We start from the raw sequence: 27930 nt of genomic DNA, 5'->3' as shown, positions 1-27930 counted from the left end.
TGTGTGTGTGTGAGACTGTCCCTTGGCAGTACTGTACTGTATACATTTGGCACGCTCTGTGGGTGTGAGGTGTGTGGGTGTGGTTTTGTGTAAGCGTGTTTTTGCGTGTGATACCCTCTAGCGTTGAACATCTTTGCGTGGCGCCCTCTCCTGGGACTGTGTCGGGTGTCCACTGCCGGTGAGCGAGTGCACGTGTGCGGGAGGCGAAGCCCAGAGTACTTCGTGCAGTGGTCACCGGAGGAACATGCATGTGGACCCCGTAGTCCAGAATGGGTGTGAACGCGCCATCTGATGCGAGGCGCCCTGTGCTGCTGAATGGGTGGGGGCGCCCCTGCTGGCCATCTGTTGTTTGTGGTGTTCTCTGCAGCTGAATCTGTCTGTGGCCGCCTCTGCGGCTCCATAGGTGGCATCTTAAAGTGCACCTCGTTCCCAGAGATGCTGCTGGTTTTAGTCCCAATGTTACCCACATTCCACACACACGCCCGGCGCCTCCCTGGTTTCCCTTTTATTGCTGAAAATGATTTACTGCAGCTAGAACCGGAAGAGCCAGGCACACGCCAAGGCGCAAATCCCACAGCGTTTTCCGTCTCCTGCAGAAAAGGTATCGTTGGTGTCCCTCACCTGGGGTCCCACTTGGGGGCTTTGTCAGGTGTGGGGGGGGGGCATGGTCTGAGCCTCTGCTTCTGTGACGGGTGCCTGTGGTGGATGACGTGGAGGGGGACCCTCGATTGGTGAGCGGGCATGTTTGGTGAATCCTTGTGTGACACCCTCTTGTGCGTGTGCACGTGTGTGCTGGAGAAGGTGCTGCGCCCTCTGTTGGGGAATAAGTTTGCCAGGCACCCTCTCTCAGGTTGTTTGTGCCCAGGGAACAGAGACGGTTTATTCCAAAGCTATTTAGCTCTAGCGACAATCCCAGGAGAGTCGTGTCTGGGGCCTGGATGCGAGTTCTGGGCCTGGCAAACCTCGGGTGTGTGACAAGATGAGAGCTGTGGCTGGTGGCCCTGTGTCAGCGCCGCAGGCTGGACAGCAGAGACGAGGGGGCCTCTAGGGCCCCCCATTTCTCATCACTTTCCGTCCCCACCTCCAGGCCCTGTCTGTAATCTTCCTGCCCTCCTGTCATTGGCCAATGGGGGTCAGAGAGTAACACACTGGGTGTGTGTGTGTTAATCTCCAGCAAACCGCCCACCCTGGCTGTACCCAGAGCCCCTCACTGCCCGGGGTGTGCCGAACATTCACTGTCTCCACTTTCCCTCTAATCTAACGGTTGTGGGTTCCAGTCCTGTACCAGGGCTTGGGGTCCCTGCAGAGCGGCACCAGGGCAGGCAGCTGGAGCAGGTGCCAGCTCTAGATGAGATGTTGCTCCGCTCTGCCAGTGGGTGTCTGGGGAGACAGTCGAGTTCCCAGGCATTTTCACTGCAGGCATCAAAGCCAGGGTGTGTAAAGCCCCTGGGGACCGCTCGGGTAGGCGGAGGCATGAGGTCAGGTCAGTTCTGTATGAGAAATCCAGACTCGAGGGATGATTTCCTGCTCCCTAGGCCTCCGTCAGCGCTGAGTCAGGCCATGGAGATGGCACAGGGCCATTACCCAGGACCACAGGTTGTCAGGGCATGGCCACAGCGGCACCCACCAGTACAAGCAGCTCCAGCCTCAGTTTCTCATCCAAAGGGCCATGGTTCCTGGAAGGCAAAAATGACTGAATCCACCCATCTCCACCAGCCTCAGCGCTTGGAACAGGGCCATGTCCCAGGGTGGGGGGGAGAAGCTGGCCAAGGCCAGCACAGAGGGGCTCATTCAGTGCAAGGAGGGCTTGGCCTGGTGGGAGTGGCAGTGAGCAGGTCGCTAGTCCCCAAAACTCCCGCTCCTGGCCGTAGAGGGGGGAGCTCTGCAGCACCCCCTGGAGGTGGGCCATGGAATTGCACTGGCACCCAGAGCAGGGTCAGGGCAGTGCTGTGGCCGGGAAGCCAGGGGAGTATGGACATGCCAGCTGGGCTGGAATCCAGCAACAGCCGCAATTCCAGGACATAGGAGCAGGAACAGCCCACAGACAGTCCAGCCTCCTGACACCTCCCACTGCACAGGGCTGAGTAATGGCTCCCCTTCCCCTCTCCCATTGGGGGGTGTCACCTGTTTGCTGTCCCACCTCTTCCCCCCCTCCCCATTTACCTGCTTTTCATGGCTGCTTTCCATTGCAAACTCTTGTCTCCCCGCTGAGGCCGTGGTGCCAGGGGGTGCAGCTGGCCCCGCCCGCATCTTCCTTCTGGGGCGGCTGGAGAGACACAGACGCTCAATGCTTTTACCGCCACGGGGATTGGCCCTGAGACCTGGAACTCGCCTTCGGCCAAGCCAGCCTGCTCACAGAGTGCAGAGACCTGGCAGCGCCGGCCGGGGAGGACCCAGCTCAGGGCCTCTGCCCTGTGACTGCAGGTAGCTACTGGGAGGCACTGGACATTTCCTTCAGAACAGAACCTCCCCCCGAGTTGGGCCACAGCCCTGAGAACTGGGAGCTCGGGGGGTCTGCAGTGAGGGAGGATGGGAAGGTCAAAGGAGCAGAAAAGGGAAGACAGTGCGGCCTGGTGGCTAGTGGGGTGGACAGGCTCAGGGGACCCAGGGTCTATTGCCAGCTCTGCCACTGACCTGCTGGGTAACCTTGGGCAAGTCGCTTCCCCTTTCTGTGCCTTAGTTCCTTTTGCCACTCTTGGTCTCTTGAGGCTATAAGCTCTTTGGGGCCTTAAGCTCTTTGGGGCCGTGCCCTGAGCTCAGCTGGGACCTCCAGCAGCTCTGGTAGTAACAATACCAAAGGGAGGTGGTAAAGCCAGCTGGGATCACTTTGGAAATGCACAAGCCCCCGGCAAGGAGAGGAGACAGGAGAGATCCCTCTTGGCACAGACTGGGGCCTGACAGAGCCCCGGGCTCGGAGACTGCTGGGCAGTGCCAGGTGTGCCGTACAACAGAGTGTTCCCGGGGTCTAGCTGCACAGGGGAGCACCTCCCGAGAGACATCACTTACCGCGGGCTTGGGTGAGCAGATGGTCTCCGAGGAGCATCCCCTGGGGTGTCTGGCCAGAGGGCCTCCTGCCCATCGCAGGGAGGGGGTTAGTCGGGAAGCTTCGGGGGCCTGCAGGGAATCTGGACATCAGAGCCCTCCAGGTCCTCTCCCGCTCCACCACGCTCAGCCCCCGGCAGCTGCCACGCTGTGGGGCCCGCCGGCTGAGCCCTGCCAGCCAATCTGAAAGGCAGAGCAGCGGCAGGCGGGGGTGGCCTCTCCCCGAGGCTACGTCTTCCCTGGTCTGTTCAGCGTTAAACCCGGCTCCATTCCCGCGGCCATCCCGCCGCTGTGGGCAGAGAGTTCTCGTGGGTACCACGGCAGGGTGGAGGCTGGCGTTTCCCTTGTGAGATACACCCAGGGGCACAGCTGTCTTGGCTGGCAGGAGCCGGCTACAACCCCGGCCAGTCCTGATTAGGGACGAGAGCAGACACAGCAAAGCCATGGTCATTCTGCTAGCCGCTTTGGGGCACAGCCACAGCTAGTGTGAAGTGTCACAGTGCCATTAGCTCAGGGTGGGGGACAGCGGGCAGAGCCTTGCACCTCAGGGCACCAGTTCAAGGCCTTTGTGTTGTTTGATTTGCAGGCAGTGCCCGGGCGTTAACAGGCCAGCGAGTGCATGAGCTTCTCCGGAGGCCTCGGCTGGCTTGGTTTGCCCAGCACCCAGCCCCACCCACCACTCCAAAGAGCGAGCCCTTGGCATTGGAGCCAGCTCCACAGCTGGGCCCACGCTGGGGGCAGCCGAGAGGCCTGTGCTGCCGTGGGGGGAGCTCCTGTTGACTGAGCCAGGGGCTGGGAACGGCATGCTGCAGTCACATGCCGAGCGCTGCGTCAGCTCCGCTGCAGGGTGTGCAGGGGGCCCAGTGGGGCAGGGCGTGCAGGGGGCCCGGTGGGGCAGGGCGTGCAGGGGGCCCGGTGGGGCAGGGTGTGCAGGGGGCCCAGTGGGGCAGGGTGTGCAGGGGGCCCGGTGGGGCAGGGTGTGCAGGGGGCCCAGTGGGGCAGGGCGTGCAGGGGGCCAGGTGGGGCAGGGTGTGCAGGGGGCCCGGTGGGGCAGGCCGTGGCTGTGATCTCCCTGCCCAAGCAGGGGACACTAGCATGGAGCCGTGTCACACTCCCAGTGGGACTGGGACTGGCTCCGGGGCAGGAGTGCAAAACTTTATTGCATGCCTAAGGCTGAGCACAACCTCGCCCTCGGTTCCTAGCGGCCTCCCTGCCCCCCACCCCGTTCCCCCCGTGCTGTGTGACGCTGGCTCCCCTGCAGGCCAGGGAGCTGCCCGCCGAAGGAGTGCAGGGGCAGGGGGAAGCCGCTCGCCGTGGAGGTAACTCACCTTGTTTGTGGCTTTGGCCTCTGCAGCCCCCGGAGCAGTTGGCTCCCCAATGGAGCCCTGAGCTGCTCCTGCCCCAAGCTCTCCAGGACAGGGGGGTGCCCGTAGCCTGACCCCTGCTGGCCTGAGGCTGCCTGCCTGGGTTTCCTCCGCTCTAGAGCGCGGCTGAGCTGAAGGGACACGGGCACAGCACTCGGACCGGGTGAGCCCTGCCAAGCCGGGTGCCCGAGTGGGAGGACTGTTGCCAGCTGTTTGAGAGACAAGAAGGAGACACCAGGAAGGCCCTGTGGGGGGGTCTTTGAAAGGGGTTTTACCTCCTGCCCCGGTGTGGTGCCCGGGGGGTGCTGGGAGTAGCTGGGGCAGGGCCTGTTGGCCCCCTGCGGGCTGCAGAGAATTTTTTGCCGCCTGTGATTCCATATGAGCCCTCCCCCGCATGGCACAGGTGTGTCTGACCGACCTCTCACAGCGGGCTGCCCTTCATTTGTAACGTGCACGGCTCCCCCTCCCTCCCTCCGGGCTGGGCTCGCTCAGGACCCAGCGTCAACAACTACAGCAGCCTGGGACGCCGGAGCCCATTTCCCAGGGGAGGGAGGCACTGAACTCCAGCCCCTCCCTGCTTGGCAATGGGGCTCGGGGGAGGGGTTAGTTCTGTGCCACTAGCTGTCAGCTAATGTCACTAGTGTTCTTGTGGCTTTTCCCTAGGCCACCTGCAGACACTCACATTCAGATATGCACAGGGATGCGCACAACACTCGCCTGTATACACACATTGTACACACACGCACAGGGATACACCCAGGTGCATGCACACCACTCACCTGTATACACACATTGTACACACACGCACAGGGATACACCCACGTGCATGCACACCACTCGCCTGTATACACACATTGTACACACACGCACAGGGATACACCCACATGTATGCAGACCACTCGCCTGTATACACACATTATACACACACGCACAGGGATACACCCACATGCATGCACATCACTCGCCTGTATACACACATTGTACACACACGCACCCACACACACACAGGGATACATTCACATGCATGCACACCATTCGCCTGTATACACACATTGTACACACACGCACAGGGATACACCCACATGCATGCACACCACTCGCCTGTATACACACATTGTACACACACGCACCCACACACGCACAGGGATACACCCACATGCATGCACACCACTCGCCTGTATACACACATTGTACACACACGCACAGGGATACACCCACATGCATGCAGACCACTCACCTGTATACACACATTGTACACACACGCACCCACACACGCACAGGGATACACCCACATGCATGCACACCACTCGCCTGTATACACACATTGTACACACACGCACAGGGATACACCCACATGCAGACCACTCACCTTTACACACACATTGTACACACACACACACACACAGGGATGCACACCACTCTCCTATACACACACACACACACACACACACACACACACACAGGGATGCACACCACTCTCCTATATATACACACACACACATACACACACAGGGATACACCCACATGTATGCAGACCACTCGCCTGTATATACACATTGTACACACACGCACCCACACACGCACAGGGATACACCCACATGCACACCACTCACCTGTATACACACATTGTACACACACACGCACAAGGATGCACACGCAGGCACATGTACGCAGTGTTACACTGAGAGGTCCTGGTGACTACATCGAGCACAAACCTCTCGGAGACTGGGGGTGATGCACCCGTCACTTAACAAACATAACATAACATAACATAACATAACATAACTGAGCTGACCAGAAGCCCCCCCACCTAAGAGAACAGGATGTGCCCCTGCCCAAGAGTCTGGCTGAGTGAGGGGGCACTGGCACCAATTTCAGCTCCCCGGGAACAGCCCCAGCCCCCACACACTGACTAGCTGCTTGGGTTGGAAAAGGGGCAAGGCTGTCCACCCCTGCATGCATGCACAGAGAAGAGCACACACACAAACACACACACACGCACAGCGATGCATGCAGACGCCCACTGGTGCACAGGGATACACACAGAGGGTTGCATGCACACACACACACACCTGCACAGATATTGCTGGTACCTCTGGGAAGAGCGTTTTGCTCGGTGTCCCAGGTTTGCCTGAGCTGTTCTTCCTGCTGGGCCGAAGTGCAGTTTGCCTGGGGAGGCCATTTGCATCAGGCGCCCGCTGCCTGGGAAGTGGGGCAGCCTGGTGAGAAGGGAGGCACAAGGGAGGGGTTGGTGCATCGAGTGGGGGGTTTCTGTTCACCCTGTTTACACACCGGCACTAGGAAAGGTCTCACTCTGCTCCCTGGCACTGGGGGATTCGGCAGTGACCCCACAGCAGTCACCGGAGGCATCGGGGGAGAGCGGCGTCTCGCCTCAGGGGCTGAGCATGCCCTGGTTTCCCTGGGACCCAAATCCTGCATGACCCGTGTGTTCATGTCTCTTAGCAAGGCCTCTGGCCACTGGCCAGAACGTCCCCCCATGACAAGAAGCCGAGCTGCCCCAGGACTCTCGTCTCTGTGCCGAGCTGGCCTTCCTGGCTGGGCATGTCCCTGAACGGGCCCTGGGTCGCAGGGACCAGGGCTTTGGAGGGCGGAGCAGAACCCCGGGGATGGTTAATGGAGAAGTATCAGACACCAGCTGCTCCCCTTCCCCACCGGGCACCTGAGCCAAGCCCCCATCCCTGCTGCTTCCAATGTTGCATCAGGCCTGTGGGGTCTCAGGTTCCTGGCCTGACCTGTTCCCACTGTGTGTGTGGGTGAGGGGAGGGTGCTGCCCATACCCACCTTGGCAGGGCTGGCAGCTCGCGTTGCCTGGCTTGGCTGTCTGGAGCAGAACAGAGCAGGCTCTCTCCTGGGGGAGGAAGAACAGCAGCTCTCTTAGCGCCAGGCTGTAGAACCACCTCAGGTGGGACGGGGACAGCGATCGAACCCCAGGGGCATGTCGGGGCAGAGCGAAGGGGGCACAGGTGCTGACGCTCTGCCCTCCAGCCATGGCATGGGGGGTGATCCTCCAGCCATGCCTGGAACTGGCAGCAGGGTCCCGTGGTCTGTGCCCTCGGCGGTGCGCAGGGGTGACGGGATCCCCTCATGTCTCTCGTCTGCCCCATCTCCTCCCCCGGTTCCCACCTGCAGGTCCCCATGGAAGAGATCCCAGCCAGAGCACCTGCAGCAGCTGCTCACCACCGAGCCGTACCTGGGCGTGGCAGCGGGGTTCGCGCTGCTCTTGATCTCCCAGCATTTACTGGCCCTTCTGCTCAGCAGGAGAGGGGCTCTCGGCATCCTGGCAGGGGAAGGTTTGAGCGACTCCCCTGCGTTGCCTCTGCCCCTTCCTGGCGCCTGAGGGATTTCTGGAGTCTCGCTGGGCGCTGAGGCTGTGGCAGGCTGCCCGCTCCCTGGGGAGGGGTAATGGCACCTAGAGGAGCAGGCAACACACAAGAACTGCTTTAAATCCAGGCTCAGGGAACGGTGCTGGAGAACCTAGCTCCAGTCTAGACCAAGCTCTGGAAAGGTGTGGGCTCAGCTTGGCTGGCGGGCAAGCCACATTTGGGTATAAGAAAGAGGGCAGCGGGAGTGGCACAAAGGGGGTGGCACAGTGTGATGGGGGTGTCACTGTGGAGGCTGCAGTGAACATGGCCGGGGTAGGGCCAGGTCTGGACACAGGCAAGGGCAGTGTCATAGTGGTAGTGCTGAGTAGGGTAGAGGGGTGTGGAGGTGGTGGTAAAAGGGCACCAGGGTGGTGGTGGGTCTGGCCAAGGGAGGGATGTTTTCGAGGTAGTGGTGTTGGGGACAACGGGGACCTGCCCCAGGGGCACCATGTGGCTGTGAGAGCGAGATCTCACCTGCTGAGATCGCTGTACTCATCCCTGGGCGTGCGTTTGGTGACTGGCCGGCTGACACAGCGCCCCGCACTGGTGAGGGCGCTGATGGTGCAGGTGTAGGCCGTGTTGGCCCTGAGCCGGCGGGCCATGTAGGAGCGCGCCGTGCCCAGGTACATCACTTCCCCGTTCAGGCACAGCTCATAGTTAAAGAAGCGTCCCAGGGGCGCTTTGGGCACATCCCACGTCACAAAGATCTCGCTGCGCCCCAGCACTACGAGGGTTAACCTCTCCGGGGCATGGCCCCTCAGGGACATGGTCTTGGTGAGCAGGGTGGCCTTCTCTCCCTGGGCTTTGCTGGTGCATGCGCAGACGCTGAGCCGGTAGCTCGCGGAAGGGGCCAAGCCGCCCACAACATAGCTGAGTTCTGGGGTGGAGCCCACCAGGGTCTCCTCCCTATACACTGTGTAGTGTTTGATGGGGCCGCTGGGCTCGGCTGGAGGGGCCCAGCTCACTTTTAACTGGGTGGCCGTGCGAGCTGTCACACGGAAGTCCAAGGGGCAACTGGGCACCGGCTCTTCTCTGGGCAGCACCGTAACATCGCTGCACGGCCCCCGGTCGCCCCTGGCCTCAAGGCAGAGCTGAAAGCGGTATTCCTGGCATGGCCCGCTGCCCGCGAAGGCATAGCTGAGCGCTGGCCCTCGGTACAGCAGGGCGCCCCCCTCGTAGAGCCTGCAGACACAGCGGGAGATAACAGAACCACTCAGCAGAAGAGAACGTGGTGTCTTCTCAGGTCAGCCAAGACTAGACCCAAAGACATGCTAGGCCTGCGGACAGAGGGCCAGATTCTGCTCTCAGCCCCACTGGTCAGGGGTAGTTCCATGGCCTTCAGAGAGTTACTCTGGATTTACCCCAGTGTGACCGAGAGCCAGATCTGGCGCAAAGGGTCAATCCTATATGGCGGCGGGCCGCATCACAACCAAGGATGGGAACGGGAGTGGACAGTGACACGGCAGGGGCATGGTTCTGGTCTGACTGGCATGGGTGTAAATCAGGAGTAACTCTGCTGAGGTCACTGAGAGGAGAACCAGGCGTTCAGTGTAAATGGGTTGTAAAGCTAGTGCAGGAGGCAAAGTGGTACAACTTCCACCCACCCGGCATCCCACTGGAGACCACGGAGTCAGATTCCGCTTGCAGTTGCATAACCCAAGTGTGCATTACACTCCGTATTCTTTGTGAAAATATGCTTATGATATGGATATGACATAACTGAGATATACTTCAGGTGAGATGGCTCATGTAAGGGAACATTGGAAAGGTTATGATTTACTGAATGTACTTATCCAATTTGTATGCATGTCTCATTTCTGTATCTAAAGTTAGGAATATGGACTATGTAACAATTACAAGTGGGTGTGTATTAGGAAGACACACACCAGACGACTGGCCATCAGATTTGATGAGCCATCAGGAAGAAACAACAAAACTAAAGATACTAATCTCTCTCCCTGTTGGGAGGCGTCCTGGGACGTAACTGTGACACTACTAGGTCAGGTGGTCTTGTTACCTGATACTAAACATTATCCTGGATTTCTTGTAACTTTCCACTAAAAGGGAAGGGTGGGGGGGGTCAAGTTTGGGGAACAAAGGATTCCCGCCTTATGTAAATCTTATTTAAGGGTGGAAGGGAAGGCAAAGGAGACTCTATTCCATCGCCTACCCAAGAAGGAGGACTGCGGAAAGTATCTGGAGGAACAAAGGAACTAACCGGAAGGGAAAGGCAGGGGAGAGTCCAGACTGAGACAGGGTCCAGTCTATAAGAAGAAATAACTGGAACTCTGAGTTACAGAAACTCTGCATACTGCCTAATTCAACATTTAGGGGGAGAAATTACATTCTGTAACCTGGTTTTTTAGTGAATCAAGCTTAGTTTGTGTGTTTTAATCTATTTGTTTAATAATCTGCTTTGTTCTGTTTATCTCTTATACTCACTTAAAATCTACTCTTTTTAGTTAAAAAACTTGTTTTTTGTTTATTCTGAAACCTAGTTTGTTCAATTCATAATTGGGGGGCGGGTAAGAGGCCGTGCATACCTTCCTCCACATTGAGGGAGGAGGCGGATTTCATAATATACCTTTGGGTTTGCACTCCAAGGGAGGTGGGCACCTGAGTGCTGGGGCAAGTCCCTTAAGCTGATTCTTCCCAGAGCTGATCTCAGTGTCTGCGTCATTCAGCAGTTGGGGGTGGCCCTGCCTGTGTGCGCTAGAGGAGGCTTAAGTAGGGTTACCATATTTCAACAATCAAAAAAGAGGACGGGAGGAGCCCCGCCCTAGCCCCGCCCCCGTCCTGCCCTAGCCCCGCCCCTTCCACTCCCTCCCACTTCCAGCCCCCTCAGAACCCCCAACCCTCCCCCCCACTCCTTGTCCCCTGACTGCCCCCTCCTGGGACCCCTGACCCTAACTGCCCCCCAGGACTCCACCCCCTACCTAAGCCTCTCTGCTCCTTGTCCCCTGACTGCCCCCTCCTGAGACCCTCCCCCCATCCTAACTGGCCCCTAGGACCCTACCCCCTACCTGTCCCCTAACTGCCCCAACCCTTATCCACACCCCCACCCCCAGACAGACACCAGGGACTCCCACGCCCCATCCAACGACTCCCCACCCCCTGACAGCCCCCCAGAACTCCCAACCCATCTAAACCCCTCTGCTCCCTGTCCCCTGACTGCCCCCTCCTGGGACCCCTGCTCCTAAGTGCCCTCCAGAACCCCACCCCTACTTAAGCCTCCCTGTTCCTTTTCCCCTAACTGCCTCCTCCTGAGACCCCCCCCACCCTAACTGCCCCCCTAGGACCCTACCCCCTACCTGTACCCTGAGTGCCCAAAACCTTACATCCCCAACCCCCAGACGGCCCCCCCAAAACTCCCGACCCATCCAACCCTGCTCCCTGTCTGCCCCCTCCAGAACCTCCCTGCCCCTTCTCCGACCCCCTGGTCCCCCTTATCGTGCCGCTCAGAACAGAGTGCTGCGGAGCGGGCAGCAGGGGAGGGGGAGCAGGAGCAGGGGGAGGAGCTCCAGACTGCCGGAGGCCCGATGCGAACGGCCGGCCGGCGATCTGCGAATGCAGGGCGGGGGGGGGAGGGAGAGAGAGGAGGGGAGTGATCTCAAGCTGCAGGGGAGAGGAGGGGGAAGCGGAGGAGGGGCTCTGCCTGCCAGAGCCCCATGCGAGTGGCACGATCCGGCCGTCTGCCCTGTTAGCCGCGCGCGCTCTGCATGGGGGGGGGGAATCCGGAATTTACAAATTCCCCCGGGACGCTACTTTTAACTTAAAAAAGCCAGACATGTCCGGCAGAATCCGGACGAATGGTAACCCTGGGCTTAAGTGCCTGGCTCAGCAAGACAGGTTAAAGGCGGCCCAGGCTGGCAGAACAGGAGGGCTCAGTGGTATCTCAGCACATCAGGTGGCATCTTAAATGGGGGGAACAAATCACACCAAGCATCACTCCATTGAAGTCTTACTAGTGTAAACCCCATGGAAGCTCCAAATCAGGCCCATAGATCCAGGAGAATTGTTACCCTAGATCTACAGAGCCACACCCGACAACAGAACTCGTCTCTAGGGGGTTGTGTAGAGGATAGCCCTAGGGTCATGGTGAGCCAGGCGGTTCCCCTCCTTCCCATTACACTTTAGATCCCTGCACCCAAGGTCAAAGTCATCCCGCTCTGCTCAGTGCATTCCTAGAGGATGCTGGACTCTCATGCTAGCACCTGTAATTGACCTCAAGGCTGCTCTGAGGCCTGAAACTTTCCCAGGCCACCTGGATGGAACCAGAATCCAGAACTTTGGCTTCAGGGGGCGGGGGTTTCGGGAGGCGCCGGAGCTTGGCCAGGGTGCCGGTCACTTCCTCTAGCAGCTCTTCTCCTACTGTCTCTGAGGCAGCCACTTCCTGTGGGGAGAAAACGCTGTCTTCACTGATGCGGGCAGTACCTTGCACCAGTGTGGACAGTAACGCACAAGTAGAGCTGGACACAACATGGGGGTTTCCATAGAATTTTTTTTTTTTCAAGCAGAAATTTCAATATCAAAATATTTTGATTTGGAAATGATGCAGCATTGCCTCATGGGAGTTGTACTTCAGGCGCCTCATGCTTCCATTCTCCTCTACAGGCTGAGCTCATGGATCGGACTACATCTCCCATGATGCAACAAGGGCCCTTACTTGGAACGGGGGTGATACATTACGGGAGTCCCTTGCTGAGGTGCATCATGGGAGATGCAGTGCAGGCAGGGAGCCCAGCCCATTGAGGAGAATAGAAATGTGAGGTAACTGAACTACAGTTCCCACGAGGCCTTGTGACAGTGTTTCCAAATAAAAATATTTTAGGTTTCTTGATAAAAAAATCAAGCAAGAATTCTGCAGGAAAAGGAGCCACTTCTTACGAGACAATTTTAGTCGAAAACCCCATTTTCTGTCAAAAAAGAGTTTTGATGGAAAATGTTTGACCAGTCCCCTCCCTCCCCCTCAACCCCCAAACTTCCTGACTTGACTGAAGGAATAGAGCTCGGAGGGGAGTTCAAGGGGGCTGTCGGCTAGCATGGGGGAGGGGCAGGATTGTTTGTGTTTGGACAGCACCTAGCACATTCGGGATCCTCTGGAAAACAAGGGATTCATATTGTTTGATGATACAGTGTGACAGATTCTGATCTTGGTGTAAATCTGAAGTGACTCCAGGGGCTGGATTCTTATCTCTGTTTCCCCGGTGTAAATCTGGAGTAACTCCAGCCAAATCAATCTTGTGACAGCGGTGAGATCTGAAACTGGTGCTCTTGATTTTACCCCAGTATCGCTGCGATCAGAATGTGGCCCGGCCTGAGCCGCTGCCCCCGTCGCATGGTGACAGTGTACCTGCAGGAGGGGTTCCAGCTCTGGGTGTTCTCTTAGTGTCATCACCCCCTTGGGCTGGCTGGCGAGCACACGCAGGGTCCTAGAAAACATGAATGGCAGCTGTTATGGGTCGTGTCCAGCGGGGGGTGGGAGAGGGGCAGCCCCATAGATCGGGGGGTAAGCGAAGAGAGAAGGCTCAGCTATGGGCCGAGCCAAAGGATAAACCAGAACGCAACTGTGCAGTGGAGAAGGACCGTTCGCCCTGCGCCCACGGGTCACTCAGGGAGGCGCTGCAGGCTCCAGTGGGGGCTCACAGAAGAGGGGTAAGTGAGGGCTGAGTGATGCTCTCATCCACCAGCCGGATTCCAGCCTCTCAAATGCCTGGACCGGGGTGCACTGAAATCAGCTCCCATGAGCTTGCTGTGTGAGTCCTGTGTCATGGGCTCCCACTGGCTGTTGTGTGTGAGCTCTGTGCCAGGCACTCCTGGTGCCCTGTTGTGAGCTCTGTACCTGGCACTCCCGATGCCCTGTTGTGAGCTCTGGGCCTGACACTCCCCATGCCCTGTTGTGAGCTCTGTGCCTGGCACTCCCGGTGCCCTGTTGTGAGCGCTGTGCCTGGCACTCCCCGTGCCCTGTTGTGAGCTCTGTGCCTGGCACTCCCAGTGCCTGTTGTGAGCTCTGTGCCAGGCACTCCCGGTGCCCTGTTGTGAGCTCTGTGTCAGGCACTCCCGGTGCCTGTTGTGAGCGCTGTGCCTGGCACTCCCGGTGCCTGTTGTGAGCTCTGTGTCAGGCACTCCCGGTGCCTGTTGTGAGCGCTGTGCCAGGCACTCCCCGTGCCCTGTTGTGAGCTCTGTGCCAGGCACTCCCCGTGCCCTGTTGTGAGCTCTGTGCCTGGCACTCCCCGTGCCCTGTTGTGAGCTCTGTGCCAGGCACTCCCCGTGCCCTGTTGTGAGCTCTGTGCCTGGCACTCCCCGTGCCCTGTTGTGAGCTCTGTGCCTGGCACTCCCGATGCCCTGTTGTGAGCTCTGGGCCTGACACTCCCCGTGCCCTGTTGTGAGCTCCGAGCCAGGCACTCCCGGTGCCCTGTTGTGAGCTCTGTGCCTGGCACTCCCCGTGCCCTGTTGTGAGCTCTGTGCCAGGCACTCCTGGTGCCCTGTTGTGAGCTCCGAGCCAGGCACTCCCGGTGCCCTGTTGTGAGCTCTGGGCCTGACACTCCCCGTGCCCTGTTGTGAGCTCCGAGCCAGGCACTCCCGGTGCCCTGTTGTGAGCTCTGTGCCTGGCACTCCCCGTGCCCTGTTGTGAGCTCTGTGCCAGGCACTCCCGGTGCCCTGTTGTGAGCTCCGAGCCAGGCACTCCCGGTGCCCTGTTGTGATCTCTGTGCCTGGCACTCCCGGTGCCCTGTTGTGAGCTCTGGGCCAGGCACTCCCGGTGCCTGTTGTGAGCTCTGTGCCTGGCACTCCCGGTGCCTGTTGTGAGCTCTGTGCCAGGCACTCCCCGTGCCCTGTTGTGAGCTCTGTGCCAGGCACTCCCAGTGCCTGTTGTGAGCTCTGTGCCAGGCACTCCCGGTGCCTGTTGTGAGCACTGTGCCTGGCACTCCCGGTGCCCTGTTGTGAGCTCTGTGCCTGGATCTCCCGGTGCCTGTTGTGAGCTCTGTGCCTGGCACACCCGGTGCCCTGTTGTGAGCTCTGTGCCTGGATCTCCCGGTGCCTGTTGTGAGCTCTGTGCCAGGCACTCCCCGTGCCCTGTTGTGAGCTCTGTGCCAGGCACTCCCGGTGCCCTGTTGTGAGCTCTGTGTCAGGCACTCCCGGTGCCTGTTGTGAGCGCTGTGCCTGGCACTCCCGGTACCTGTTGTGAGCTCTGTGCCTGGCTCCCCCAGTGCCTGTTGTGAGCGCTGTGCCAGGCACTCCCCGTGCCCTGTTGTGAGCTCTGTGTCAGGCACTCCCCGTGCCCTGTTGTGAGCTCTGTGCCTGGCACTCCCCGTGCCCTGTTGTGAGCTCTGTGCCAGGCACTCCCCGTGCCCTGTTGTGAGGTCTGTGCCTGGCACTCCCCGTGCCCTGTTGTGAGCTCTGTGCCAGGCACTCCCCGTGCCCTGTTGTGAGCTCTGTGCCTGGCACTCCCCGTGCCCTGTTGTGAGCTCTGTGCCAGGCACTCCCAGTGCCTGTGGTGAGCTCTGTGCCAGGCACTCCCCGTGCCCTGTTGTGAGCTCTGTGCCAGGCACTCCCAGTGCCTGTGGTGAGTTCTGTTCCAGGCACTCCCCGTGCCCTGTTGTGAGCTCTGTGCCACAGCTCTGTACTGCCCCTGCCGTTTCTACGTGAAGAGTCAGACGTCCCTCCACCCTGCTCTCCCAGGCACCCCTTACAGTGTGGGGGAAGCGTCACCCACATGGCAGCAAACCAGGAGGACTCCTGCTCCTTGGCGCGAAGCAGGCGGCACAGCGTATCCAGAGCCCGGGGGAAGGCAGGGCTCTGCAGCACGTGGTCATGCCCCTCCTTGTTGGCAGCCAGGCAGCTGAGAGCAAAGCAGGCGTTCCGGCTCCCTCCTGCCTCCGCGCTGGCCATCATGGACACCAGGGCATGGATCTGAAAAGGAAACACCTCACCTAGTGCCTGGTCCTCGGGCAGCAGCCGCTGGGGGCAGCGCCAGCCTCCTCCCATGGCTGCGCCTTTGTTGGGTTCCCAGTGGTTGTCCAGCTGGACAGCGTGAGCACAGCTTGATGCTGTGCCACGCCATTGCTGGCTGCCTTCTCGTCTCCTAATGTGCCCGGGGGGCTGGGCCGGGCCAGGGTGGAGCAGTGCCCAGAGCAAACCCAGGCTGCCACTGAAAATGAGCGTTGGGGAAAGGTGCTGTCTGTTTGTGCCCAGGGCAGGCACAGCATGGGCAGCTGCAGGGCAACCTACCCCCCGGCTCTCTGCTGCTGTGCCCAACCTGACCGGGGCCGAAAGGGGGGCACTAGCTAGCCCCACGCAGTCCAGCCAGAGACTGCCAGCCAGTGTAGCCGGTTTCCTCAGCAGTTTTGGGGGTGGAGACACCTCTCCACTTCCCCCCACCCAACGCATGGCAAAGGGACAACGGCATGATGGGAACCACTACTGACCTGGGTGCTTCCCAGCAGTTTAGAGGGGAGAGGCTCCCATTCCCAGTCCTCTGTGCTGTGCCCTGGAGGCAGGAACCTGTAACCGCTCTGCGTGCCGCTCTCACAGGACAAGGGCCACAGCACAGACACTGGGCCTGTGCCCGTAGTGTCAGGATAAGTGGCACCCGCGCCGTCCCCGCTGAATGTGTGTGAGCTGGAAACGCCCCACGCAGAGCCGCTGGGGAAACTCCCAAATCTTCTTCTTGGAAACTATCCTCCTTTCAGAGCACGTGTTGTACAGGCCGAGTTGTCCAGTGGTTAGAACAGGGGCTGGGCGTCCTGAGCTCGGCCTCTGACTCTCTGGGTGACCTTGGGTGCAGCACTCCCCTGCTCTGTGCCTCAGTTTCCCCAGCTGTAAAACGGGGCTAATGCTACTGCCCCACCTCACCAGGAGCTGTGGGGCTAATGAACGCCTGTGAAGTGCGCCGAACTCCTCCAGGGAAGGGCCCTAGGGATGAGCAGGGGCTATTGCTATATTGGCTGCAGACCAGCCTGGTGCGGCTGCGGGAGCCAAGTCTGGGGCAGAGCTGGGGCTGTGGATTTGGGAGGGACACAGAATGCCCTGTTACTCTCCCTCTGGTTGACGTAAGGAGCCGCACTGAAGGGCTGCAGAGGGGAGGATCCCTGGACTCCAAGTCCACCCCCTGCTGCTGCTAGGGTTGCCAACTTTCTAATCGCATAAAACTAAACACCCTGGCACCGCCCCTTCCCCGAGGCCCTGCCCCTTCACCCACCCCTTCTCTGGGGCCGCCCCCCTGCTCACTCCCTCCCTCTTCCCTCCATCGCTCGCTCTCCCTCATCCTCACTCACTTTCACTGGGCTGGGGCAGGGGGTTGGGGTGCGGGAGGTGGGGATGAGGGCTCCGGCTGGGGGTGTAGGCTCTGGGGTGTGGCCAGGGATGAGGGGGTTGGGGTGCAGGAGGGGGCTCCGTGCTGGGGCAGGAGGTTGGGGTGTGGTGGGCTGCAGGGTGTGGGCTCTGGCAGGCGGTTGAGGGGACTCTGGGCTGGGACAGGGTTTGGGGAGTGGGGTCCCGGTGGCGCTTACCGCGGCTCCCAGGATGTGGCAGCCAGGTCCTTGCAGCCCCATGGGCGACCAGGGAGGCTCCGTGCGCTGCCCTCATGCCCGCAGGTGCCGCCCCCACAGCTCCCATTGGTCGCAGTTCCTGGCCAGTGAGAGCTTGGAGCTGGCACTAGGGGCAGGGGCAGCACATGGAGTCTTCCTGGCCGCCCATGCGCCTAGGGGCTGCAAGGACCTGGCGGCCAGTTCTGGGAGCTGCTCAGGCCTAGGGCAGGCAGGGAGCCTGCCTTGGCCCTGGGCCCCCGCTGTGCTGCCAACCAGACTTTTAACAGCCGAACGGCGCCGCCAGGGTCCCTTTTCGACCGGATGTTCCAGTTGAAAACTGGACGCCTGGCAACCCTAGCTGCTGCTCTTCCCTGCGAGATCCTGGGCCAGTGCTGCGAACAGCAGAGGTGGCTGCTATAGATGTGACGAACAGGTGTCAATCATGCCACTTGGTCTGTGGTGGCATCGCTGCGTTGTTTCTACCATGGACAGGACTTGTGATAGGGCTTGTGGCCTGCTCCTGGCCCCACTGCATTCTGGACAATCCCCCCCCTCCGATGCTGGGGGAGCAGTTCTAGCCCCCCGGGCTTGCCCCCTCACCTGCCTCTCCTCTTACCATGCTGGAGACTTCAGGGAGGGCAAAGAGCTGCCGCAGGCCGAGGTCCGTGTCACACAGGCGCCCCAGCGTGAAGGCAGCGTTCATGCTGCAGCCTGGAATCCCAATAGGAAGAAACTCATTAGGGGCCAGATGGTCAGAAGTGCTGGGCTCTCATGCGGCACCCAGGATCACAGTGGGGAGGGACGGAGACACAGGAAGGAAAGACAGAGGGGATGTGAAGGATGGGGGCTGGACAGTTCTGCTCTGCATGGTTGGGGGTCCCCTACAGGTTGCCTGGTGGAGAACTGACTGCTTATGCCACTGGTGACGGGGGTGCGGCCATTTTTCAGGCTGTAGAAGCCTGCATGAAGGTGCAGAGCTGTGCTGCTGACTCACCCTGGCAGCCAGAGCAGGTCAGTCTCATTAACTCTACAAACACCAGGAAGAAGCTTGGTCTGAGGTTCTCTGTTTGTTAGTACAGCCCTTCCTAGAGGCTTGATATACTTAAGAATAGAGGCAAACTCCAGGGAGGGGGCTGAAGTTTAGGACAATCCCCTATTGCGTGTGTGTCGTGTTTAGGAAAAGGGCTTGGGGACCCTGCCCGTTCACTAGGAGAATAATCCTAAAAGCTCCTTTGTGTGATTAAAATTCATACCCTGATCAAAACTGCACTCTCCCACTGAGCCAGCTGACCGCAGCTTTGTCTCTCTGGAGGGGCATATGTCTCCATTTTCTACCATGTTAGACCTCCCAGCCTCAGGACCCATTTCACAATCACCAGCCCTCCAGCCAAAGCCCAGGATGGAGAATGACAAAAGGCAACATATTCAACATGCAGATGAGAAAATGTTTTTCAACAACGCAGCGTAAAATGGCCCAGTGGAACTGGCTGCTGCAGGATATTACTGCACCAGAGAGTCCCATGAGGGTCAGACACTTATAGGACTAAGGATGGAATCTTCAGCAACACTAGCTAGGACAAAATCAACCAGGACTCTCAATCCTCATGCTTCAGGACACCAGCTGATTGTCAGGCAGGGTCAGGAAGGGATTTCCTGCAGTACATCTTAGGAAGTTGGGGGCGTGTCCTGAGGTCTATACACCCCATGCTGGTTCAGTGGCCAAAGGGAATTGGAGTAACTGCCTGACAGAGTGGATTGGCTGCCCCATGGCCGCTATGAGGATAAAAGGGCTGCAGGGAGAATGCAGAGAGAGGAGTGCTCCAGCAGGTGAGAAGCTGCCAGACAAACCCAAGCTCCAAAGAGGTCAGACAAGAGGCTGGGGAAGCCCACAGAGGAGGAGAGGTGGGAGCTAGCTCCGGGAGCAGCAAGGGGGTGAGCAGGATGGGTCTGGCTATTCCAAACACAGGCCCTGAGCAGGAACCCAGTGGAGTGGCTGGACCTGGGTTCCCCTACCTACTCCAGCCAGGGGCTTTTGGAGGAGAAGGTCTTAAACCTAGGAGACCTTGGGCTGATTAGCCCTGCTAGAGCCAAGGAACTTCTGACTCCCTGTCATCTTGAAGGGGACAGAGACTACTGAGGACCTGACCAAGTCATAACAAGGACTTGCCAAACACCAAATTAGGGGTGGTGACAGGGACAAAGCTAGACTGGTGTAGTGCCCTCTCTCACCACAAGGGGGTGCTAACAGACAAAGGCCCCCACATTACAGGGGGTTGCTGTATTAGGGGGATTTTACCACTTCCCCCTTCAGCGTGGACCAAACACTGCTGTCAGGGGCAGGGCGACCAACTAGGTCTGCTCCCGAAGACACTTCCTAGGCTCTGGAATTAACTTCCTGCCCAGGTCTCAGTCAGGTGCAGGGTGGACCCGCTGCTCCTCCAGCCCCAGCCACTTCTCACTCCTCCCCTTACAAATCCCTGGACCCGAGATGGGAAAATGTTGCCATGGGGCAACTGCTTTCTGCTTTTGCATGGGCAGGGACCAATCCTGGCAGAGAGGGGTGCGCCTGAGCCTGGAATGAGCAGCTCAGACTTCTGGTTTGCGGCTGTCTTGGGGGTTTTGAGGAATTGGAGCCTTTAAAACCTATTCTGAAAAACTGTATCTCAGTCAGGCAGATCCCCGAGACCCCAAGACAGACAGACCTTCAGATAGTTCTATGGACAGATGGTGACAGAGAGAATGAGAGATCTTCTCCTTGTCTGTAGATTGTCCCATTTCCTCCATGACACTCATAGAATCATAGAATCTCAGGGTTGGAAGGGACCTCAGGAGGTCATCTAGTCCAACCCCCTGCTCAAAGCAGGACCAATTCCCAACTAAATCATCCCAGCCAGGGCTTTGTCAAGCCAGGCCTTAAAAATCTCCAAGGAAGGAGACTCCACCACCTCCCTAGGTAACACATTCCAGTGCTTCACCACCCTCCTAGTGAAATAGTGTTTCCTAATATCCAACCTGGACCTCCCCCACTGCAACTTGAGACCATTACTCCTTGTTTTGTCCTCTGCCACCACTGAGAACAGCCGAGCTCCATCCTCTTTGGAACCCCCCTTCAGGTAGTTGAAGGCTGCTATCAAATCCCCCCTCATTCTTCTCCCCTGCTTTGGCCCATCCATACAATCTTATGTTCTCATTGAGCCTTTCTCCACCTCCTTTCCGGTCCCCCGTGAGCCCTCGCTATCTCCACCCCAGGCACAGACCCCTGGCTCATCCCAACCCACCTGCTTCCTCTGCCGTCAGGGAAGTGATCAGCTGTCTCAGGAGGTGCTGGGAGCGGGGGTGGCCCAGCAGTTTCACGCAGCCCTCCTGGGAGCCAGTGATTCGGGCCAGCACTAGGGCAGCGTTGCTTGCCGTGCCTTCGTCAGCCGAGCCCAGCAGCGCCGTGAGCTTCTCAATAATCTCATCAGCTTTCGGGGCTTGGAGCAGCCATTGCCGGCTGGGACCTGTTTCCGCCTTGGGGGAAAAATGGGTGAAAAGATGGGAATCGGGGAAATACCTGATAGCCACAAATGGAAGGTCAGGGTGTGTGCACTCAGGAGGGGGAGAGGTTATCTGGGGCACAGCCTCCCCTTCCCTGCTGCAGCTGTCATAGCCTACTGGATACAGCACTAGGCTAGGATTTGGGTGACCTGGGTTCTAGTCCCAACTCTGACGCAAACTGTGACCTTGGGCAAGTCACTTTCTTGATCCGTGCCTCAGTTTCCCCTCATGTACAATGGGGGAGAATGATCCTGACGTCCTGCGTAAAGCACTTTGAGCTCTACAGATGAGAAGTGCAAGGTAAGAGCTGGGTATTGTGAAAGCAGGAGGGAGGGGAATCCTGTGCACCAGGCGGTAGGACTGCCCCAGGGCTCTCCTGTGCTGAGGTGCTGCCCCTGCGTTGTCTGAGGCCACAAGCTCAATGCACCCTGGTGCTCAGGCTGCTCTACGAGCCAGTGGTGGGGTTGCAAAAGCCAGCCCTGTGCCCTGCAGGCTGGTGCAGCCCATGTCCCGGAGGCTGGCATAGGTCTGGAAGGAGGGGCTGCCAGCCAGCTGAATCCCTGAATGGGCTTGGCATGGGCTTGCTAATGGACGGGAGCCTCATGCAATAGGACACTCCAAGGAGGGATTCCACCTACACAAACCTTGGAGCGCTCTGGGATCCAGCCTACTGCCTAGGGAAAGAGCGTTCCTTACCAGGGAGCCCAGGGTACCTGCCGCATTCATCACAGCCTCTGGGTCGTCCCAGGTCAGCATGGCGCTCAGGCTATCCAGGAGCCCCTTGGAGCCCGAGCCTGCCAGTGCCACCAGGCGTGCCGCCCCGCTCTCCTTCTCGGCGATGGTGCCCAGGATGTAGGCGACGTTGCTGCACAGCCTGGTACAGGAGAGAGCCAGTCAGGTCTTGGGGCTGTTTCATGTCCCACCCGCCTGGCAGAGAGCCGGGGCGCTGCTAGCTGGGAGCAGAGTGCTGGCAATGAGACCCTTGCACCAACGGCTCCTTGTGCAACCGTGCAAGGGCTGGGGGCAACCTGGCCTGTCATTGCAAGATGCAGCCTGCCCCAAGCGCAGTGATTCACGTTTGCAGGTTTGGGTTTTAGTTGAGCTGGTTGCAGGCTTTTAAGCAAATTGGCCTAATATTTTAGGAACGTGTGTGTGTATGTGTGTGTGTGTTATACCGCGTTCAACCGAACTCAGCCCTGCGCTGCCAGCCGGCACTGGGGAGTGAGGCCCCAGCAGCCCCCTCGAGCTACAGTTCCCAGCATCCCCGCGGTGGTAAATCCGGGGTATTTGGGGTGCATTTCTCAGCTGGGCCTTGTGGTGAGGCTGAAGCCCTAGCGACGCCACAGCACCAGGTTCCTAGGGAGTGTGTGTGTGTGGGGGGGGGAGAACTGGAGTGAAACTGAGCAATGCAGCTCGAAATCAGGGCGGAGGAGAGAGAAGGGCAGTTAAGTCCCGATTCTGCAGGGTCCCCAGGGCAGTGCTGACCACCTGCAATTCCCATTTCCTTCGGCTGCAGCGGGACACTGGCAGGCAGCGCTGAGCGAGCGGTTGATGCTGGTTGCTGTGGTGTAGGGCAGGGAAACCCAACTTGGAGGGTGGCTCAGTGCTGAGTGCCTGGCTCCTCCACGCTGAGTTACAGCCGTTACCATGGCGTGCTCCTGAACTTTGCACCTTCTGCAGCAGGCTGATGGGTTCCCGAAACTACAGGAAAGAGGTGGCAGGGCTCCAGCAAGAACGATACCGTTCCTAGCCCGAAGCGGCATCCTCCCACTGCCCTCGCATGCACCGTACAGACGAGCTCACGCCTTGCATGCACGCGTAGAATTGCTTTCCTTACGAAATGCCACTGCCAGCAGTGGTGCCAGGGCGGCGTGCCACCATGAAAAGAGGTGCCAGGCCCTACACCTGACCGAGACCTGGGAAGCTTGTTACCCTCACGCAGTGACTCCTAGCAGGGAAGGCAGGAGGGGGACAGGAAGCCCATTAGAACCATATACCCATCCCATCTCAGCTGTCCAGGAGTCTGCAGATCGTATAAGCTATAGGACAGCCCGTCCAAACAGGCTGGAGGAAGGAGACAGGCAGTGACCCAGGGCAGGGAAGGAGGAAGAGCAATGAATGATTCTTCTACCTGTGAAGTTTCAGTACCTGGTACCATTTCTGGACCCTCCTTGGGAGGCAGGGACAGCTTACTTAGATTGGCCACTCGGTGGGGCAGAGCCTGTCTGTGTTCTATGTGTGTACAGCGCCTAGCACCGTGGGGTCCTGATCCACGAGAGGGGGTCCTAGTGCTACCGCAATACCAATACTGTACATAAATAATACTAAGCACTGGAGACCATGAGAAAGACTCATGCCTGGGAGAGTGGGGCACCTTCTTGGGGGGCAGGATCTGTGGAGGTTTGGTGTAAATTCTTACCAGGTGCCTACCATGCACTCCTGCAGTACGGCAGTGCCCCGGTGTGGTGAGTGCCCCGCTCTGCAGGCACAGCCGTCTCTGGGCACCCACCCGGGCAGGGTCCGTGGGCTTGTCTACACTACGGGGGCTTCCGTCGACCTAGCTGCGTTGATGCTGGAGGTCAAGGAGTGAGTGACAGGCCGGTGTTGTGCGGCGTGATGGAATGGCCCGTTTGGGGGAACAGCCCCCTTCCATTGGAAAGAGACACAGGAGCCGGACTCCTTGTTCATTACGCCCCAGCAGTGCGCTCAGAACAGGGATGGGAAGGACGCTGCTCAGGGATGAATAATGCCCAGAATCGAACGGGGATTTTAGCCTCAAAACAGTTTGATTTTTGCATGAATAAAACCCACATGGGGCCAAGTTGAGCCCTGTTGCAAGCGGGTGTAACCCACACTGTCTTCAGGGGGAGCTGCCTCTGCTTATGCCAGGGCTGCACTGGAGCCGGCGATGGGTTAGAAAGTAGCTGTTTCGTCGCTGCCTAAGCCACCTGGTACATGGGGCACGCCCCCAGCTGGGGTGCTGCCCCACGCGGTATCTGGGTGCACTGCGAGCGCCCAATGGGATACGGCCCCACTGCGCTCCAGCTCCCACACAGGCTGCCGCAGGGTCAGACACTGAGGTCAGGTCATTAGCCTCGGTGCCAGCGTGGTGCCCAGCGTTCCCATGCCTCCAGCCTGGAGTCATTCTTCCTGTCCTGCGGCTGGCCTGGCCTCCGCTGAAATGGCCAGCAGCAGCCTCCAGTAAGGTTAAGGCCGCTAGGTTGAAGGCCGCTACCTGACTGTCAGTGATCAGCCGTGGGGAGAGGGAGCCGTGAGCGTTTCCAGCCCGGCTGGGAAGAACAAAGCAGCCCCAAAGCCCAGGGAGACTCCAGCTAGTGCAGAGCCAGGCGCTGAGGGTGCCAGGCGCTGAGGGTGCCAGGCGCTGAGGGTGCCAGCCGGCACGGGCAGCAGCTGTGCCAAACAACTGAGCAGCAGGGCTCAAGGGAGACGAGGGTTCGACAGCTGTTTGGGGCTTTGCCATCACAACTGCATGGAGACTGAAACAGGCCGTGGCTCCAAGAGGCCCAGCCCCCACCGACTGGCTGGGCTCTGATCTCCTCGGTTTGAATGGCAGCGTCACACCCTGGAGCAGAGCCTGCCAAGCTCCGAGCCTGTTTGCCTTCCTTTGTAGCTGTGCACCGGGTGTAACAGCCTAAACGTGTCTGTACGCAGCCCTCCGAATGGGAGCCATTTATCTTCCCAGGGCCTGTTAAGGGGGTTGGTCACAACCCTGCAAGAGCAAACACCAGAGCAGGAGGCGCCCATTGTCCAGTCTCTGTAGGCCACAGGGTCTGGGGATTAGAGCGCAGGAGCGTGGGGCCCAGATCCTAGGCTTCATTTAGGGGCTGAGCCAAGGCTCAGTGAGATGGGGGGAAACTTTCCCTTGATTCCTACGGGCTTTGGCTGTGGGGCTCCAGGCGTAGACATGACTGCTCAGAGAACACGGCAGCTGCTCAATGTCCTGTTTAACCACCCACCCCGTGTCTTCCACGCCACATCCTCTGTCCCGCCCAGTGCAAGTACCAACATGCTCTCCACACACTGGCAGGTATGTGGGTTTACTCTAGACTTACACTCCAGTAACTACATATACGTCTATGGAGAGCCAGTCCCCTGCCATATTCACTATGGACCCCATGCTGCCGGTAATGATGGTTAGTGTTTTCTTCTTACAGCCCCAGCTCCTGGAGTCATGTGAGTAGGTGAGCCTGGCAACTGTCATGTGGGGGGAAAAAAGTCTCTTAGTGGTTGCAGAGAGGAGCTGGAAAATGTAGCAAACCCCACCAGGCCAATAAACAGAGTCCAACTGTATCAGCTTTAAAGTCCCCTGGATTTAAAGTGATCTCATGAGCTGAATGAGGCAAAGGGCCTGTCGAAAATGGTATCGGTCCATCTGGTTAAAGACTGAACTGGAATGTAGACACCGTAGGGGCAGAGTTAAGGTCACCAGGACAAACTGATCTTTGGCATTTCCTGATGTTTTAGCACTTCGCTCTGCCACTTTAACATCCCTTTACGGACTTTTTTGTGGGTGGAATGTTCCTGTTTTATTTTTTTAAAGGAAAATGATAAAAGAATGAATTCCCATCACGTGCCGGAGAGAATCATAGAACCATAGGGTTAGAAGGGACCGCAAGGGTCATCTAATCTAAACCCCACAGATCCGAAGACCACTATGTCCTGCCTCGGATGGTCCCTCGGTCAGGGCATCTGAACTGCCCTGCCTCCGTCAATGCATCTGTTCATGGACCACATGGAATGAGGCAGGGTGGATCTGGCTGTGCTAGGCTAGGAGGGTGCAGTATGGGTCCATCTCTCGTTAGAAGCAGCCGTCATAGAAGTGGACGGTGTGTGAGAGCAGGGGAGTCTCAGAAAAGCACACCGTGTCACACGGGTATCCCCACTGCGCTGTACATGGGGACTAGTCCCACACTCCCTCACTCACCTCACTTTGGGAGCAGCCAGGAGACTACAAAGAGCCCCCAGATACTCTTCGCACTCAGCGTCTCCCAAGAAAACCTCCAGCATGCCTCCTTTGTCCTTGTGCAGACCAGCCACTAGGCCCTGCACGGCCTGCAGCACCTGCTGGGGGTCTGGGGAAAGCAGCACGGGGAAGGAACTGCACATTTCAGCAGCGTCCTCAGCGGGAACAAGACCAGGAGCAAACGTCCCAAGAAGCCAGGGTCTAAGGGAGCCACCAGAGATGTCAAGTCAGGCAGCTGTAAAGCTTCATCCAGGCAGGTGGCTGAAAGGACAGAACTGCTACCAGGAGCTCCAGTGATCTTCCTCCTTGGAAAAGACATGGGAGCAAACACGACCTAGACAGTGGTCACTTCCCGCTCCTTTCTTCTGCATTTCTTCCAGATCTCTCTCCAGCTTATTCATTATCCCATCCTGGCTGCAGCCGGGGGCCCACAAAAGTGCTGCCCGGGTCTCAGATTACCAATGTAGCTAGGTGATTGCATTAGGGCATGTAGACATACATACCATGAAGGGAGCAAAACCCACACTCAGGAACTCACTGCGGTCTTCAAAGGAAAGGATAAACTTGCCCTGGCACCTCCAGTTCGGTAGGAAACATCAAGCGAGGGTTCAGCAACCCCAGAGCCGCTTGCCCCCAGGGCTGTTCTTTCCCCTGCCCCTTCTCCCAGCTGTTTCTCTCTGTAGCACTAGGTGGATCAGGAAGCAGCAGTCACAAAGTCACAGAGAGAAAGTGCAAACCCAGGAGTTTGCATCCAGTTAAGTTTTTCCTAGTGCCTTGCCTGTTCCTTTCTCCTTTCAGCCTGGCTCCCTGCAGCCAGTGCCCCAGGGCCAGTGTGTGTACACATCTCATGGACTGCCAGCAGCATTCCGGGGCAGAGGGACATTTCAGATCACAGAAGATTGATGTCCTATGCCACCAATCAAAGGGAAGCCCTGTCTGGGGAGGGAAGGCCCTTAGCTACTCCAGTTAGTTACAGTGGTTGTCAGTTGCTTTGTTGTCATACCATATTTAAAGGGGAACACCCCTGTAACAATAGGCACAAACACACTTTAAACCAATTAATAATATAATACATGGAGATATACCTATCTCATAGAACTGGAAGGGACCCTGAAAGGTCATTAAGTCCAGCCCCCTGCCTTCACTAGCAGGACCAAGTACTGATTTTTGCTCTAGATCCCTAAGTGGCCCCCTCAAGAACTGAACTCACAATCCTGGGTTTAGCAGGCCAATGCTCAAATCACTGAACTATCCCTCCCCTCCTTATTCTTGCCTGCATATATATATGGAAATATACATTAAGGAAATATTGTATAGAGGGGAACCCACTATCTCCTGCTATAAACGTCAACATTCTCAATGAAAACAGGAAAGAATTTTCAATCACTGACAAAGAGACAGTGAACAAAGGCCCCAATCCTGCAGTCGGAGCCACACATCCCATTCAGGGTCAGGGCATCAATGATTTTCTCCCATGTGCCTGTTGTCAGATGCATCTGTTGCCCTGTGCAGGTGATTTAGTGCTTGCTGGTGGGAAGGGAGAAGGCAGAGAACAGCAGGCCGCTTATCTTTTGAATGAGAATCTCTCATTCAGAACTAGTGAGCCTAGTTTATTTTGTTTCTGCAGCCTGGGGGTGGGTGTGTGTGTGTGTGTGTGTGTGTGTGTGTGTGTGTGTGTGTGTGTGTGTGTGTGTGTGTGTGTGTGTGTGTGTGTGTGTGTGTGTGTGTGTGTGTGTGTGTGAGAGAGAGAGAGAGAGAGAGAGAGAGAGAGAGTGGGATTGTGTGAGCATTCTCCGCACCAGCAGGGAAGAGATGAAATCTCCACGTTTGTTCATTTAGGCAAAGATGAAATGGACGCCCTGCACCTTGGGCTGGCACGTGCACGGAGCATGTAACGGGTGACTGGTGTTGTGTTTCTCTTTGCACAACGCAGGTGGGAGAGAATCAGGACAATAGCCCTCTGTAACTGAACAACGAGTGTCTTTCCTTGTGTTACTAATAATGTAACCCACTGGTCAGGGTGTGTGGTATGTCCCCTCCAGGCCCAATCCCCCCAGCATGGGGGCGGCCAGCTCCAGCACCCGGCTCTTTGG

At 58.1% G+C, this 27930-nt stretch overlaps 1 protein-coding gene across 1 annotated transcript; it reads right to left on the bottom strand.

Moving 5' to 3' along the window:
- Positions 1-494: 494 nt before the first annotated feature.
- On the bottom strand, positions 495-26472 carry LOC112060571 (uncharacterized). Its single transcript, XM_065572292.1, has 15 exons — positions 25799-26472; positions 21550-21727; positions 20595-20826; positions 17933-18027; positions 15504-15700; positions 13143-13221; positions 12004-12182; positions 8264-8971; positions 7618-7836; positions 7209-7275; positions 6500-6625; positions 4371-4615; positions 3007-3452; positions 2164-2266; positions 495-1676 (listed from the first exon to the last, which is right to left on the bottom strand). The coding sequence occupies exons 1-15, from the start codon at positions 25978-25980 to the stop codon at positions 1601-1603; spliced, it is 3132 nt and encodes a 1043-aa protein (XP_065428364.1). The 5' UTR covers positions 25981-26472; the 3' UTR covers positions 495-1600.
- Positions 26473-27930: the final 1458 nt, after the last annotated feature.

The sequence above is a fragment of the Chrysemys picta genome, chromosome 18, assembly GCF_011386835.1.
Source record: "Chrysemys picta bellii isolate R12L10 chromosome 18, ASM1138683v2, whole genome shotgun sequence".
In the NCBI taxonomy this organism is placed as follows: domain Eukaryota; kingdom Metazoa; phylum Chordata; order Testudines; family Emydidae; genus Chrysemys; species Chrysemys picta.
Note: the sequence above shows the minus strand (reverse complement) of the source record. Positions and strands in the feature narration are given on the sequence as shown.